Genomic DNA, 17,475 nt, shown 5'->3' with positions numbered 1-17,475 from the left:
GTTAATTAATTACAATTCTTTTAGTTGAGATGGGGAAAAAAAAAATTGTAGAAGGTACCCAAGATGTGGAGCTACAATATAATTGTACGTGTTTTAGGGGGGTGGAAGAGTTCTTGGTTATAGGGGAACATTTAATTTGTGTTTTCGCAATTCCAATTGAATGTTGATAACACAAGTTGAAGAGTAATTTTATTGTGTACGTTTAAATAAATGTAAGTGTTGTGTTATAATAAGTTTGATGCATGTGAATATAAGTGAAGGTATCAAGAAAACACTAAATAAATACAAAGTAACAACTCGAGACATTGTCCGAGCCACACACTAGTTTTAGTATTACATTATCTATCCAAGTTGAGTTCTTCAAAACAAGTTTCATGTCTGATACAACAGACTTAGAGTTGTCAGCTTCAGTCGTCAAGGATTGTGGCAAATGTTGTACGATATTACTCATTGCAAGCTCAAAGCAAACACATAACAGGTGAATAAACCTGTCCCAGTTGTCTCCCTGTTACATACAGACTACCAACCAATAATTTTCAGAATAATCACATATAACTGATATGTTGCACAAAAATTGCATTAATGGACCATACGTAGGATAGAAGAAACTCAGAGAAGACCAGAAATATGTTGCCCACCATATGACGAACATATTGACTCCTGGCATTTAGTAATGAAACCTGTCAATTAAATTAATAAATTTACATTGTCAAGTCAAAATCATCAAATGAGGCCACGAGCTAGAACAATTCTAAACTCAAAAGCACATTCCTTGTTGGATAATAATACAAACTCCGTTCGGAAATTGTTGTCACATTATCCCAACCAATCAAAGATTTTTTACACGATTATGCAAAAATAATCTTTGTAATAGTTGTCGAACCAACCCTTTGTTCCTCATCCATCTCAAATGAGGAAATATAATGTATAATCCACCATGATCAACACTGAAATGTACTGTGTGCAATGATCTTAATATGTGGTTAATGTTGTTACTCACTTACTCCTACTATTACTTAATTGACCATTTGACCCAAATAAATATAACAAGTAAATACAATAACATGTTCAAAATTTCATAAACTCAAAAGAATTAGGGAAAAAAAATACCAAATTTGCAACTATCTTAGTTAGAATTTCGTCATCTCCACAACACGAATCGGAGCTCCGACTGTCACTACTGCTACTGTCTTCTTGTTGTTCATCAGTCCAGCGTCGAATTGGGTTAAAAATCTGAAAATTAGGGTTATAAATTAATCAAAGAAAATATTGAAAATGATGCGAGAATTTGTTGAAGACCTCACCTGAGAGAGAGAAATGAGAAGCTCCTTCTCTTTTTCCGTTGTTAATGAAATCAGCTCCAATTCCTGCAAAATTGATCAATGAATTAGTAGAAAGATTAAAGCTTGGTGATGAGATTATGAAGAAGATAAAAGAAAAGAGGAAACCCTAGAAATCGAAATTCATACGGTGAAAGGACGAGGAAGGAAGTTGTTGATGAGAGAGAAAAGGCGCGAAAAGTAGGAATCGCCACCATCTGACATTTTTCCGACGACTATTTTGTACTACAACGATACTTGGCTAAAATCTTGTCCCAGTTCGTTACTATTTTGTGACTGCGCTCTAATAGTTGCAAATACTCCCTCCGTCCCAAAAAGAACGACCCATTTGGCCAAAACTTTGTCCCAAAAACACCACCAATTTGCATTAAAACACCACCAATTTACAACAATATTTGTGCAAAATTAGTTTCCCCATATAAAAATTTCATTTTCCATGTTATTTTATTACTTTCTCTCTCTATTTTTTTACAAACCTCGTGTAAATTTATCTTTCCAATATACTTTTACTTCTTTTTACTCCCTCCGTTTTTTTATATGGGTGTTTTTTTTAAAATGCATCACTTCCTTATTTGGAAACTTTATACTATATTTTATCATTTCTCTCTCTTACTTTAAACCTCACTTAAATTATTTTATCATTTCTCTCTCCTCTATAGTCCCCACTTATATAATAAAAATATCTACTCTCCCTCACATTCTTTCTCTTTCATGGTCCCCATCTTACTTATATTATAATAAATTATTTATCCACTCACAATATTATATTACCCTTCTAAAACTCCGCGCATCACCAAGTGATGCATATAAAAAAAACGGAGGGAGTACTTAACTTCCTTAATACCCGCGTAATCAACCCAAATGGGTCGTTCTTTTTTGGACGGAGGGAGTAATATATAATGGAGATAGTATGTTCCTAGTTGTCTGTACTCAACAACGTTTGCTTGAAAAGTAACGACACATATATATTATATAAAGTTGTGTCTTCAAACATGAAGACAACGACCTAATAAAAATATTAGACCTTAAATTTGTACTTTTACAATCTTAAGTGTTCATAATAAAACTAAACAACCTAATGTTGTTTAACCATGATGTCCTTGATTATATTTCTCAAGGATGTATAAATACCAACTACAACAATTACTATACTTGGAAGTTAGAACTACAAGCAACATGATGAACACCCGCTCAATAAGAACAAAAGATCCATTATATTGTTATCACCAGAAGAACAAAAGATCCCGTGTTATATAAAAATTCATACAAATAAGAAACAACTAACCTTAATTTTAAGGCCGAACGAACTAACATCAACAACTCACCCACTTCATCTTTTGTTAAAAAAATAAAAAAAAAATAAAAAACCACTTCAATATTAGCTACTATCTTCCGCTTTAAGAAGCCTGGCCCGTCTTGTGTGTGGCTGGCCACACCGTGTGACCACTCATAAAATATTAAAGTAACCTCTATAACACTGACTAAGTAAACCGTAACATTGATCGAGTAACTCCTATAACACTGACGAAGTAACCCTTTTAACACTGAATATGTAACCCCTATTACACTAACGAAGTAACTCATATATTGGATGGCGGCCACACCGTATGGCTAACCACATATAAGACTTTGTGATTCCCACTTCAACTTTCTGAATTTCATATCTTCGTTAAACGCTAATTTAATATGAGTACGAGTAACCAAAATATACGACACTTGTAAGACTTTTTCACGAGGAGAATTCTTATGGTCTCTTCACTTCATCTTAATTTCAGTTCAGCTTTTTATTTCCTTCTCTTATAAAACATTCATTTATGACCGGATGGCTTTAATAGACTTGATCACATAGGTTGAGGTTAGTAGATTTCAACACTTAATCAAATGTTTTTAACTAGTAAGAAAGGTCTTCACGTCATCAACGAATAAAACAGTGTCACAGTCAGATATTGTACGTCTGTGCCATTGTTTTAAAGTGGCTACTTTTATGTCCGACTTAGTGTAAACACAAATTTTGAGTTTGCAAAATAATCAAAATAAATGCAACAAATTAATTTTATTAATATAATAATTTTTTGAGTACAATCTCTAATATGATCCACTGTTTCAATCTCCACACTATGTTGTCAGATGACTCGATTTGTTGTTGTCGAAATTCGCTTTTCTCTAGATTTTTCTTGTGTGTGAAATGAGGGAAGAGAGCCCTATTTATAGAGTTCTCCCAAGCTAGGGTTTCAAGATAACCACTAAATGAGTCTTATATCATTTCACATAGGCCAAAGTAACCTAGATGAACTATTTAGTCAATATACACGAGTCAACAATTTGACTTTGACCCGAATAATATGTAACGACACTTGATAAAATTTTCGTGCCTACACTTAGGTCATTTTTTTATTCTAGACTTTTGATGAAAGCATGTTAATGGTTTAGTCAAGATTGAGCATTCAGCCATTTAGCAACCAGGAGTCCAGGACTCCCAAAGATTCAGCAATGAATAATCAGAAATCAAACACTTCACAAAGCTTTTCAAAAACCTATACGAAATCTGTTACAGGGCAAATGTTAAATGAATTACAATAACAAACAAGATTAGCCCCAAACATTTTGACAATGTCTTCTCAATTAAATCATCAGCTTTCTTCAACCATCTATCAGTACAACACTTTTTCTACTCTGTCTCCCTCAGTCTTTCTCTTTCTTTCGAGAGTTGGAAAGAATCCGCAATCTACAATAAGAATCTAATACCTAAGGGCTTATTCTACAATTTTCTACTTGTTGGCTCCACTTGCAGCAACTATTATGTAGAAGCAAATCCGCTTGAAAATGCAAAGACTGGTGTCAGCACTCATTTGAAAACATCAGACTTCAAAGCCATTTCAGAATATCCAGTTTCACAGACATTTGTAAACTGATGGCTTCAAAGGCATTTTAGAATATCCGGCTACACAGATATTCGAGAACCTCGAATATAATCTCAAAATTTCTTGACTAGCTTGCTCATGTTACCGCCGAGAGGTTCGAGACCTTGGCTTAGCTCTCTGCCAAATCAAAAAGCAATGGGATGAGTAACAAGAATTAACACACCAGTAAAATATTGACCTCTGTTTTAAAAATATACGACAGCTTAAGATATCTGAAGGTCAACAGGTTCTTTCTGACCATATGCTTATGTAGCAAGAAATGTTCTCACAAAATTGTCTAAGCAAGAAGTTGTAAATTATAAAACATAATTTCATGAACAAGAATACTGGAAACTATGGTTGATGTGATCACATGGGGAAAAAAAATTGGCAAGCAGAAATGTGGTATACACATCACATGGGGAGGGAGGGGGTGGGAGGACTTTACCAAAAAAGATAACATACTGTAATAAAGTAGTAATTTTGGAACATACCAAAATAAAAAAATAAAAAAAAACAGGAAAAAATACGAGACAGACTGCAGAGAGTGGTATAGAAGGATTAATGTTAGCAACCATAAATGAATGAGACTTTGACTTACATTTGTAGCTCCAAAGCTTGACCCTGATCCTAATGCAGAACCTGTTAATCAAGGGAAATCAGGAATCAAAAGAATGACAAAATCCACCAATTTTGCACAAAATAAGTGATCCTTTATGCATTGATCAGATAAGAATACATCGGATACTATATACGTGGTATATTTTTATACATGGATCAAAGCATACAAAGAATAGCAATATAGCAAATTAAATGAAATAAAAGAAGATTGATATAAATTTAACTGCTCAAACCACGTAGAAGGTGAAATTACATTATGGCCCAAAATGCAAAAAATAAAAAAAGCCGGAAATTTATGAAACCTCTAAATAAATCCAAAGAAACTATATGAATACAAAACGGTTGAAAACAAACAGCATAAAAAGCATAATTATAAACAACTGCCTCCACAGGTCCAAATCTCTTTAAAAAAAGACACTCTGTGATAGATTGATAGAGCATGTGCAATCAACATTCCATCCAGACAGAAAAGGATGTCCAAAACAGCATAGATGTTTCAATCAAGATTTTTTTTTTCCTCAGTATCCTGGTGGGATGTAGACACAAATAAGCCATATGCTCACAGATATGTACAAGAATAAAGCTTCGGCTTCTGTGATACTATATTGGGCAATCAGTTAACCAACGAGGCTCCTAATCACCCAATCAGTTACATCAATTTATGAACCCTTAAAAAATGCTAGTATAAAAATGATAAAGGACGACAAGGCAACAACAACTCAATAGTCGATCCATTGAGCTCCTGCCAGGAAAAAAATTCATATGATACACCAAATTCAGGCTGCAATGATATTAGTGAGATTTTAAAGCAGCATGTTCTTTAAGGTAGCCTAATTATAGGGACTGGGCCATAGGTCTCTTAACTGTATGTACTTACATACTCACTTAAAAACAAGTGTGTATATAAAAGTCCATCCCCACTGGAGAGAAACACATAAATACTAACTAATATATAAATAAGATCTACCAGGTCCTTAATTCAATACTATTACACAGAAAGTATTCAAGTAAGCTTGAAGTGTTATGTACCTGAACCAAAAGGAGTTGAGAATAGGGAGTTTCCAGCTGGTGCAGAAGCAGGAGCACTGCCACCAAATAAGGAGGCTGTTGAGGCTGATGGAAATGCCGGTGATGAGGAAGGGAAGAGTGAGGTTTGAGGAGAGGCCATAGATGTAGAAAAAAGGCCCCCTGAAGCAGATGCAGGGGTTGAAAACAGAGAAGATGAGGACGTGCTAGCAGGAGTAGCTCCAAAGAGAGAAAACCCAGTTCCAGCTGAAGATGACACTGGTGCTCCAGAAGTCTGTGGTGCGGTAGATACCCCAGGAGCCCCTGAGCTAGCAAACAATCCAGCAACCTGAGTTGTTGGCTGTGGTGCTGCTGGCAGATGCAATGTTGGGTGCACTCTTTTAGCAGCTGCTTCTTGTCTGGCCACTTCACGCCTGTCAGCCTCCAAAAATGGGTCACCAACATCCCCACGACGTCTCTGGTCAGCAAGATATGCTGTTCTCATGGATTCAATGTACTGATGAATACTTTCAACCTGAAACAATGTAACACAGAATTCATCGATTTTCACAAGGGAATCGAGGAAGAGCAGGAAATAACCAAAAGGAATACTGATGGTTAACTTTACACTAAGAGGCAAAACATTTTGAGAGGCATACAAAACTGCAAAAGCCAATGCAAAGCAGAAGCAACAGGAAGTATAATGATAAATCAGTCATCAGAAAAAAAAAAATTACACAACCACTATGGATAAGGATGGACAATTCACCAACATACTAAAGCAGTTGACATATCATTGCACTACAAAGGCACTTCCCATGAACAAAGTCCCTCACGAGTGCTTTCTTGTCCCCCCTTACAAGATCAATTGGTTACAAAGACTAAACAATTGTAATACTCTGCGATGAAATGTCCTGTCCAGATGTATTGCCTACGCAAAAGAGGCTATCAGCTTAACCAACAGTTAAGCAGCATCTACAACACTTGCTAATTAAACAACCAACGTTTTATGCATATGCAAGAAATTTCGGAATACTGCAATACAAACCAGAAATAACTAAATACAGATAAATTTAGCATTCAATTGCATGTCTGATTACCTTAGCAGCCACGTGCACAAAAAATTCATGTACATTGGTCAGAACTTTAGGAAAAGACTGCAAAACCGATGAGTTAAAAGTTATAGAATTTCGATCAGAATCTGAGAGTAGAAGCTGCTCTAACTCCTCAATCCATTGCCGGCACTCCCCTATGTACTTCTCAAATCTAGCAACTGTTTGCTGCATAAATGGAGATGGTTTCTTTGGAACCCCACTGTAAAAATCGTTTACTGGCACCATAGAGCTGGCAGCTGCTTGACTTGATCCGCCAGGTGTTGTTGATGTACCAGGGGTTTGGGCTGATGCAGTAGTATTTGAAGCAGTTCCACCTTTTTGATGAAGAAACCTTGGCCGAAGAATCATAAAAGAACGAATGGCAATCTCGGTGTTTCTTAGCATTTCCTTTACACCACCCATCAACTCGTGCAATGTCACTTTCTGTCTTTCCATGGATGTACTAATTCCGCCAAGTTCCTGTGAGAACATCAAAATATTGCTCTCAATGTTCTTCTCTGACATTAAAAGGGAAAAATCTATATAGAGGTCTGATGCCTAAATGCAGGACTATCATGCACATTTACTATCAATTCGTACTACACGAAACGAAATTTAGACACTAAATTTCAATAATGGAGAGAGTACACAAATTTCATTAATAATTTAATTACAATAATGGAGAGACTACACAAGTTTCATTAGTAGCCTTTTTGGGAATATCAATCATGAAGGCTTAACTTAACAATGCGACTAGCAACACCATATAGTTCGAGTTTCACAATACAAGGCAACTCCGGCAACAACCTACATTTGACATAAAGTTCGAAAAAATAACAAAAACAAGATTAACATAAACAGTGAGAAAATAAGTAACCTGAAGAATGCGGCTAGCATCAAGCTCGAAAGTATTATTGGAGACCGAAGAATCGAAGAGGCGGTTACATTGATCTAAACTCTGACTCTCACCTCTGTACTCCAGTATTCTATCCCTAATAACCCAAAAATCAAAATTAAAATATAAAAACACGGCCATCAATTAAAATGGAAATTAAATCAAAATCAAGAAAACTCCCATCAATTAAAACAGAAAATTTAAAAACAAAAAGGAAAATCAAAAGAAAAGAAGCCAAGAAAGAAACTTTACTCAATTTGCAAGAGAACTTTCTGGGAATCAGGGTGAAGATCTGCCCATTTAGTACTGTAACTTGCTGGGGTTTTCTCATTTGTAAACAAAAACAATTGCTGTTGTTGCTGCTGCTGTTGTTGCTGCTGTTGCTGCTGCTGTTGGAATTGAAATTGTTGCTGCTGCTGTTGTTGTTGTTGCTGTTGCTGCTGCTGTTGTTGTTGTTGCAAGAAAGGATTCGATTGTTGTTGGGGTTGTGTTTGCAATTGAAAGGGAGATTGTTGTTGTTGCTGTTGTTGGGGAGTTGAGAAGAGAGAGAAAGACGACATTGTTAAATCTTGGCTAGTGGAGGAGAGAGAAAATGTAGCATTTGTAAATTGAAAGGGTTTGAAGAATGAAATTTGGTTGCTAAATTGGCGCGATTGTAAAAAATGGAAGAAATTTTGGGGGAAATTGAAAAACAAAAACCCCTTTCGACTGTTATTCTGGGTTTTAAAAAACCCTAGTCGAAGAGGGAAGCTGATGAATGAAGCAATAATATTTAAGATCTTGGAAGTTAAGTTCGGTGCCCCAAATTACGGTTTGGGCCGGTTTTCGCCATTTCGTATTTATATGTTAGCGTCTATTATAAGTCTAAGCCCAAACATAAAAGATCTTGTTTTTGTACTCCCTTACACAAGTAATGCTTAGCTTGTTTGAACTTTGGTTTTGACTTGAGCTCACTTGTTAAACATAATGGGTGGGAATGCCCCCTCAATCCCCTCATAATCGTTCCGACCTAAAATTTTATAAATAGAGTGGGTGCGAATGCCCCCTCAATCCCCTCATACTTGTGCCGGCCTAAATTTTATAAATAGAGTGGGTGCGAATGCGGAATGCCCCCTCAATCCCCTCACACTCGTGCTGATCTAAAATTTCTATATACACCACCTATCCAGTTGGCCAATACCCACCATTCATGGTAGCCTTTATAAATTATAAGTAGACATCCAATGTTCGTTCTATCATTTAAGTTGACATCCATAATGTATTAATATATTGTTATATACACCTATACCGTACACCCATAAGTATTTGTTCCCATTTTAATGATTGTTTTTCATTTTATCATCAAATGAATAGCAAAAACTAAACTTAGATTGATTGGGCGTATGGTACACCCGGATGTATATAACAAATTCTATAATCCACTAGGTGCATATACCTTCGTATTACATCTAGAGACCTATTTAGGAGTTTACTTCATCTTGTACGTAATAATAAGGATTGTAAAGTACAGAGTAATGGTCTAGTGGATATATGACGGGTTATCAAAAGGACAGATGCGGGGAAAAACTAATGAGACTCCTATGATATCAAAACTCATCAATTTCATACTACCCATAGTGCCCAAATACATAAAAAAAATTTGATATTCATATTTTCTGACTACTTATCGATATTACTATACTGAAATTGCCAAATTGTACTCCGTAGGTTGTTTATTAAAAAGACAAGTTAGATCGATCAAATTAATGTACCTAATTTCAACACAAATGTGTGTGATGCTATTGAGTGGGGACAACTAGTTGGAGATTCAATCCGTGACTTTACGCCTGAAAGTCGGAGATCTAGTTAACTTTTCTAACCTCTTTTGTGAGTTAGATATTCTTTGACTTGGTAGTGTATTTTTCTCATTAAATAGAAAAGCGGCAATATATACAAATTTAAAGTACATGTATGTTATTGTTTCATCATAGACAAATACGAAGTAGAACTCAACTAGCCTACCCTTTTTTTTTTTTTTTTTTTTTTAAATCAAGGAGTCGTGACAAGTTTTTCACGTACATTTTCATAGGCTAAATCCAAGGATGTGTAGAAATGTAGAATATTGATTTTAACTGCAATTAATATTATATCCAAGTAGTTTGACGACTAATGAGTAGTTTTTTTCATAGGGATTCCCAGTTTAATAAACATCACTTTATAGATAAGAACTCGATCTTTATCCACCTACGTTTTTATAATAATACTCCGTAATGTTTTTGTGATTACGTACTAATGTACTATGCGATCCCATTATCATGGAAAACTTCAAATCCTTCAATTATATGCAGAGTATCACACTATCACAGAGTATAATAATGTTCCTACTACAGTAGCTATAACAATGAAGGGGATCGCGGAATCTAAGAAGCATTTTAGCTCAACAATGGATTAATTACTAAGACAAAAAAATACTACTCCGTATCATTCTATCAATATGCCTTCGTCCCATCTTACTTGTCTATGACTATATTTAGTGATACTAGTAGATAACTAGCTTAAATGAGACAAGTAAAATAAAGGACGGGGAGATCAAGAAACAATTGGGTTTAGTATTCATTAATCATTAACCCAGGCTATCTTCTATTCATAGAAAACAAATTAAAGGCATTACAACCACCAAAACTCACTAATCACTACATATGATAATATGATCTCAAGCTGTTCATAGCAGGTTCAATTACACTACTGAAATTTCACTCAATTTCCACATTAACCTACCTAACCCCCCCTTCAAAATTACAGCCATACCCTCCCAGTCCCAGTTCCACCATAACCATAACATTAGTACGCAGTATAAAACAAAAACTACAATAATTTAATGATTTTTTAATTTTCTAAGATAAAAAAAAAAAAGGGAATTGGAGGAGAAATTGATTAATCTCACTTTAGACCATTGCCCGTTGTCGAAATTGCAAGTTCTGGTAAGGAATTATAACATTCACCACCAACAAACCCAACCACTTCACCACTCTCCATGTGCCACGTGTCACTTCTACTCACACCCCCTTCTCCACCACCACCTGCTCCTCCACAACCGCCGCCGTTGCCACCATTCACATACGAGCCAACTTCATGATGAGGAAAAGCCCACACCCCACGTCCAAGCCCAAACCCAACTTCATCAAGCCCAAGCCCAAGCCCAAACCCACCTAAAGCCAGTATCCCACCAGGCCCACCACTACTCAGCAACGAAGTAAACCCGCCGCCGCCGCCAACCGTAGTCGAAGGAAGTGAAACATAAACAGGAGTAGCCTGGTGAGAAACGGGTATGGGCTCAAGACCCGGCCCAATAGAAACACCGGAAGAAGTAGAAGTCGTAGAAGTAACCAATGATGAAGAAGTACGTGAGCGCTTAGCCGTCTTACGGGACCCACCACCAACAGGGATGTCACGGAGGGTGCCACCGTGGGTCCAGTAACGACGGCAAGACTTACAAAAGTGACGTGGCTGAGAGAAGTTGTAGTTGTTGTAGTAACAGAATTTTGTGTTGGTTGAAGTGCAACGTGGACAAGGGAGTGGGTCTTGTTGTTCCACAGGCGGTAACGGCGCTCCCATCTGTTGCGCCCTTACCGCCCGTCTTTCGGCCGCCTCGGTCGGCATATGTGTATGTGGGTTAATAATTCAAAGGAGAATAGTTAAGAGGAGTTTTGAGTTTGAGTAAGGGTGTATGTGTTTGTTTAATTTGATTGAGAGAAAAAAAGGGAGGAAGAAGGGTATTAATATGGAGAGTGGTAGTAGTGAGATTGTGAGAAGAGGCAGAGCATGCAGAAGAAGGCAAACAGTGAGGAGAATTGAGAACAGCTTTATTCAGTTAATCAGTCGGGTGTTTGGGGAGAATTTTGATAATTCTTTTTTTTGTTTTCTTTTCAGTGAGACATAATAAGTTAATGGATAAGGACTTGCCAATATTACTGTTTTTTTTTTTTTTGTTTTATTATTATTTTTTATAATTAGGAGAGTGATTTACGAGTATGTGATATTCATGGTTTTGGGTATCTGTCATTTTATAGTGCTGTTTCTCCAGATTGTCTTTGACCAAAATTTGGTAAAGGGTAGAAAGTTTGTTTGTATTATTGTAAGGGCTTAGGCAAATGAGGTAAAAAATCTTTTGCTCAGATATTAGAATCGAACTGGATTTATGTGGGGGACTAGGGCCTTTTTGTTGTCAAGGGTTCAAGGCTAATGTTGTTGATTCTGTTTTGAACTTTTGATTTGCCTTTGACATTTATTGTTAGTGCATACTCTGATGTAGTTTGTTAATTCAATACTTAGATTTGATGTTATTAGTCGATTGTATTAGTTGATTTAGCTAGTTATTATCGTTAGTGTTAAGTGTATGATTAATTAAATAAGTAACAATCAGATTATATGAATTATCTGATTCATTGTTTAGATAGATGATCAATAAAAGTATTGCTGAGTAAAATAAACATGCTAGCTAGCATCATTCTAAACAATATAAGTACTATATTTGACTAGGATTGTGATAAAATATTGGTTTCAATCTCTTTTGGTAATTGGTGTTAATCTTATATTCTAATTCTCACAATTAAAATATTCTGTCAAAGTCTCAACCAAACACTCTCAAGTCTCTATTGTAGAGGCAACTAGTAGTTTTATTATATTCTAAATCCAAGTAAAAGTTCGTTGTCTTACATATATGATTTTATGAATTTGCTGAATTTTCTTTCCTCTTTTTGGTTTTGATTAAAATACATATGTGAAATGTGAATATTACTTTAGTCTTTAAGATAGAGGTATAATTATAATAGCAACATAAATTTTGTGGACTCAATACATTACATGACACACGAGTCAAAGCATTAACCATGCAATAGAAAGAAGGAATGATAATGCTGGGGCACAAGAGAAAACTTAAAAAGAATCCATTCTTGAAAGTTCTAAAATTGTAATAGTACTATACTATCATGCCTGCTAAAAAATATGCACGGGTCATAGTGGCTCTCTCTCGTTCACTTTTCAAACCTAAGAATATGAAGATTATATGCAATCATTTAAAGTTAGGATAATAATTAGTGATCCATGATGATGATGGTCTGAATTTTTCTTTAATATCTTGCAGGATTAAATACAATATCGACCAGTTGCACTGGCTAATTAGTTTGTCATGCAAAATTCTCAATAGCATATTATATGACAAATTAAAAGTATAAAATTATTATATAAAAAATAAAAATATCACATAAATGATCAAGGACAAACCATGCAAACATGAATCAGTTTATTTGCAAATACACACAATTGTATCAAAATATACAAAAATAAGAAATATAAATCGAGTAAAAAGTCGAACACAAAGTTATTCAAATAGAGTGCCGGTTCATTGAATGAATTTCAAATATTTCTGCTAGTTAGTTTGTTCATTGTTAATCTGTTATACATTTTAAAGATTTAAGAATAATTAAGACCAAGTTCATGCATCATGAGAAGTTTAGAACAACTGTAGAACACCTAAACTATGACTCTTCAGAATATATGTTTGACAATTTGGTCCATATGTCTGTTTAACATATTCATGAATTTTGATCGGCAAGCAACTCACGTAACTATTAATAAGTAATCAAATATTCTAATTGTGAATCACCGAAAAGAAAAAAAAAATACAAGTAATTGAATTATATAGCTCCATTTATAAATTAAGTCGGCAGTTATTCTTCATATCATATAGAAATGATAATACTTCTATTCATCGATGAGCCTATAAATTAAAGTGTTGAAGCTAAAGATGGGCACAAGTCGGGTTTTGTAGGCCCATGTGTTGCTAGACCTATGTCAACTTTTTAATTTGATATTCATACATAACCAATGGCTTATTAACGTGCTTCTCATACCATATGCCATTTTTGTATCGTGTTTGGTCAACCCTTAGCTTGTGCCGACCCTGTCCATGCCCTCCTCTAGTCGGATCCTTGTAATACTTTTTCTCCTTTCTTTTAATTCCATAAAAGATCATAATTATAAGGTTGAAAAATCCCAACATCATTTCTAATACAAACTACCAAATAGTAAATAATAAGTCATTGTGTGGAACATTTATACATTTCATCAAGAACACTACAACTTTTTTCTATGCAATATTTGCACTGACAAAGTTCTCAACCTTCCGAGTGAAGTTATTTATTTGAATGCCTTACCTACCACTTTGATAGGGACTTAGGGAGTATTAAGTTACATTTGTTTAAGATTGATTTTATCAAGCTTTAGGCTATTTTCATTACACTCATTGAGATATAAATCCATTAGTAGTCTAGTAGACCTAAACCTCTTAATAAGGTAGGGTTTAGTCATAAGAGAAGACTGCCATAAAATTTATATATTTTTTCTTTTAAAACAAAAAAAGTTTGATTTTATAGATAATGCCTTCCAACCTTTACTCATTCACAAAAAGAATTTAGGTCCCTTAAACAGTTAAATGGAGTATTGTTACTGTATATATAGTATGTGTCGTAAGTATAGTAGATATTAGGAAAAGCCAAATACAAAAAACGTGGTAGATTTTATTCAATTTAACCTTTTGATTTGGAAAATATACAGTATTATTTGGAATACATGTGTATATAAAATCTCATTAATTTAATTACCTTCTAAAGTCTTCTTAAAAAATAGAGTGATTATTAAAAAAAAAAAAAAGTGTGTAAAATGAAGCAACATATAATAGGGCGGCTTAAGTGGAGGGGTGAAAGAAGGGGGGGCCAAGTTTGAACGAGATGAGCGGTAAAATGGAAGAAGAGAAGCAATAAGGCAATAACCAATATCCAATATCCAATAAGCATTCACATTTGGTAGGTATTATGATAGTGTCGGAGAAGCGTGGTATACAATTACTGGTTTTGCTCCTCTGATTTCGGCATCTCATCTCATTCTTCTTCTTCCATTTCTCTCTCTTCCGTACTCTCTCTGCCCCTGATTTCTCGCCTCACTGTTCCCTTAACACACCTATTCTCTTCACCCCCCTTGTCCTTTTCCTCTACTCCCTTGTACTACTAGGCTCTACCACTACTCACCCTGACCCACATAATTAGTAATTCAAGTTACTCCTAAGACTAATTTATCCTATTAGTAAGAGTATACCAAGTTTCTTACGACGACTACAAGTTTTGTTAGCACTAATCCAAGTTGGAGTAGTGAATGCATCATTATTAATTTTATCTTTTAATCTTTCTAGGAAGACGACCTTGCTCTACTCCGTAATAGTTTGCGGTCTCATAATATAGACTACGTACTTATATATGCTACGGAGTGTATACACTACCTTAACGGTTCAACAAGATGAATAGATGATTAGTTATTTATACTACGCATTTATTAAAATAAGATATTTAACACAAAATCAAGTTGATTTTTGTGGTGAATGGACATTGAACTTCATATGATCTTAAAGTTAATATCATCGTCTTTGTCCCTAATTTTTGTCGTTATGTGATTTTGATAACAAGGAATAACACATCAACTCAAAGTGACCGAAGACTATTGTAAGTTGATGTGCTGAAAAGATTAGTATGATCGATTAGCAATTATTATTAAATACAATAAGAAGGTATCATGATTTGGGTAAAGTAGGACAGTTATTTGTTAAGCTAGAATTCCCCTCCAACCTTTCATTCCCCTTTTTTTTATTTTTTTCTTCTCCTTTTGGAACTACACCGACTACGAATTTCATATAAGTTGTGTTATCTTCACTTATACTCCGTACTTAAGTTTATATTTCTCTTAGCTTGAACTTATTGTATCCGTATATTTAATTATTAGAAATGTATTGTAATAGTGATATGACCTTATACAACCCTCAATTTGGTCATATCAGAAACATTATGCATACTCCATGTATGTTTCAGATGGATCAGAGTATCAGACAGAAGAAAAAAAAGACAAATAAAAGAATATGAACAACAAAAATACAACACAAAGCATAATGCAAATGCATGCATTGTTGGAGGAGATAGGAGCGAATAACAATCCCACGCGAGGGATACAAAATGCAGTATGTCTCTCTGCAACACAGAGGATGCTCACACGTCACTCTCAACACAACAAGCCTAATTTCAATCAACTATTCAACATACATACCCAGCCCAACCCATGTAATCAAACACATTATTGTATGCGACATTACATACACGTAATATACACTGCATATTTTGATATTTTTCCCCTACAGTCAATTCATTCGGGTGTCCAGGTCGGGTTTGGTGAAGTTGAGTCGGGTTGGACCTATTTATAAATCTGAATCATGCTAAATTCTTATATACAATGTATAAATTTAATTTTTTAAGATTTGTTTCGGATCGGATCGGGTTATTCGGTAGGTTTTTGACACCCCAACCTACTCAAACAGAGCATGTTAAAAACTGACACAGTGACACTCTTCAAATATTCACTTATACCTATACTCCGTAGTTTTTATTTTACGTACAGTACATACATAATACATCTTCCAGATATTTGTCCTTCACCTCCCCTCATCCTTTTCTTCTTTGGCCTTTTCTTGATTCCTTTTTTTTAAAAAAAAAATATATATTTTCTCTCCTCTACCTGTCATGGCTCAGATCATGGTTATTAGTTTGTATTTGTAATGGACAACATCTTTCTGCACCATTTCTGCAGTGAAGATGATGGTAAATAATGGTTGTATATATTATTTTCTCTCATTTATAATTTCGTGTTTATTTCAACCGTTACTCTTTTTCCCAACTTAATTGATGTCAAATCAATTTATCACATAGCTTGTCAATTGCACTATTACAATTTAACCAAATTCGGAGCACTATACAGTATCCATGCGTCTATATAGTACAGTCACCTATGATTTGATACTGATGGCTTTGAAATTTGAATGGTCTGGGGTTTGATTTTTGTCTACTACATGAATTGAAGCTGCCTTGAAAATGCATCCATGTTATGTACCTACTTAAGTCGTACTAATTCTGTTCATTCCGTCTTAATCAAATTAGATTTAAGGTGAATAACAATAGTACCGCCAATTAATGTTTTAGGGGATGATAATGACCTCACGAGACCCTAATTAGGTTGTTTAGGTACAGACGTACAATATTCATGAAAACAAGGTGCGGATTGGTTCTTTAAAACTGATGATACATATTCTTATTTAGAATAGTATGGAGTACTCCGTAGCTAATTGTAACTGTAGCTGAATGGTCTGGGTACAAAACGAACCATTAGAATGAATAACCATGAGTGACACGCCGGCTTAAAAAATGATAATCACACAAATTTTCAAAATTTATTCACTCACATGTTTGATTAGTAACCATGGAATCAAGAAAAATACACTGCATAACAATAACATGATTAACATCAATCCTCGCTCTTTGCATATTCTCACAAGTCTAATAATCACTAAACTAACATAACGACCTTTTACTGAAGGCCATTGACTCATTGTAATGTATTGACAAGAATAAAAGTTAGATTAATGCAGTTAACAAAAAGTTGAGAAAATATGGAATACATACTCGTAATATACGAAGTATGATATGACCAAAATTAGTAAGATAAAGAAAAAAAAAAAAAACGTAAAGCCCTAATTGAGCCAGCCAGTA

The 17,475-nt window shown here is 34.9% G+C and overlaps 2 protein-coding genes and 1 pseudogene across 4 annotated transcripts; all 3 read right to left on the bottom strand.

The window, feature by feature from the left end:
• Positions 1-251: 251 nt before the first annotated feature.
• On the bottom strand, positions 252-1,588 carry LOC145626826 (uncharacterized). Of its 3 annotated transcripts, none has more exons than XM_081679300.1 (5): positions 1,470-1,588; positions 1,305-1,367; positions 1,111-1,233; positions 594-680; positions 252-519 (listed from the first exon to the last, which is right to left on the bottom strand). In XM_081679300.1, exons 1-5 carry the CDS (start codon positions 1,542-1,544, stop codon positions 448-450), a joined length of 420 nt encoding a protein of 139 aa, XP_081535426.1. In that variant the 5' UTR covers positions 1,545-1,588; the 3' UTR covers positions 252-447. The 3 variants fall into 3 exon arrangements, with proteins under 3 accessions (XP_081535426.1, XP_081535419.1, XP_081535436.1); XM_081679293.1 differs by having other exon boundaries at positions 252-505; XM_081679310.1 differs by lacking the exon at positions 594-680.
• Positions 1,589-3,831: 2,243 nt separating this feature from the next.
• Positions 3,832-8,645, bottom strand: LOC145626816 (nuclear pore complex protein NUP58-like). The gene is made up of 6 exons (XM_081679284.1): positions 8,108-8,645; positions 7,838-7,952; positions 6,967-7,440; positions 5,891-6,401; positions 4,842-4,882; positions 3,832-4,378 (listed from the first exon to the last, which is right to left on the bottom strand). Exons 1-6 carry the CDS (start codon positions 8,413-8,415, stop codon positions 4,343-4,345), a joined length of 1,485 nt encoding a protein of 494 aa, XP_081535410.1. The 5' UTR covers positions 8,416-8,645; the 3' UTR covers positions 3,832-4,342.
• Positions 8,646-10,316: 1,671 nt separating this feature from the next.
• Positions 10,317-11,896, bottom strand: LOC145626807 (dof zinc finger protein DOF3.4 pseudogene; annotated as a pseudogene).
• Positions 11,897-17,475: the final 5,579 nt, after the last annotated feature.

This window comes from Chenopodium album, chromosome 1 (genome assembly GCF_948465745.1).
Source record: "Chenopodium album chromosome 1, dcCheAlbu1.1, whole genome shotgun sequence".
Taxonomy (NCBI): domain Eukaryota; kingdom Viridiplantae; phylum Streptophyta; class Magnoliopsida; order Caryophyllales; family Amaranthaceae; genus Chenopodium; species Chenopodium album.
The sequence above is the reverse complement of the archived record's forward strand: the minus strand, read 5'-3'. Positions and strand labels throughout refer to the sequence as shown.

Excerpts from the sequence above, each read along its gene's own strand:
- LOC145626816 (XM_081679284.1), bottom strand. The coding sequence starts at position 8,415 with ATGTCGTCTTTCTCTCTCTTCTCAACTCCCCAACAACAGCAACAACAA. Across the intron at positions 7,953-8,107 it reads AAAGTTCTCTTGCAAATTGA|GGATAGAATACTGGAGTACA; the intron begins GTAAAGTTTCTT and ends TTGGGTTATTAG. Across the intron at positions 6,402-6,966 it reads TTGTGCACGTGGCTGCTAAG|GTTGAAAGTATTCATCAGTA; the intron begins GTAATCAGACAT and ends ACATTGTTTCAG.
- LOC145626826 (XM_081679293.1), bottom strand. The coding sequence starts at position 1,544 with ATGTCAGATGGTGGCGATTCCTACTTTTCGCGCCTTTTCTCTCTCATC. Across the intron at positions 1,234-1,304 it reads TTCTCATTTCTCTCTCTCAG|ATTTTTAACCCAATTCGACG; the intron begins GTGAGGTCTTCA and ends CCTAATTTTCAG. Across the intron at positions 681-1,110 it reads CTAAGATAGTTGCAAATTTG|GTTTCATTACTAAATGCCAG; the intron begins GTATTTTTTTTC and ends TTTAATTGACAG.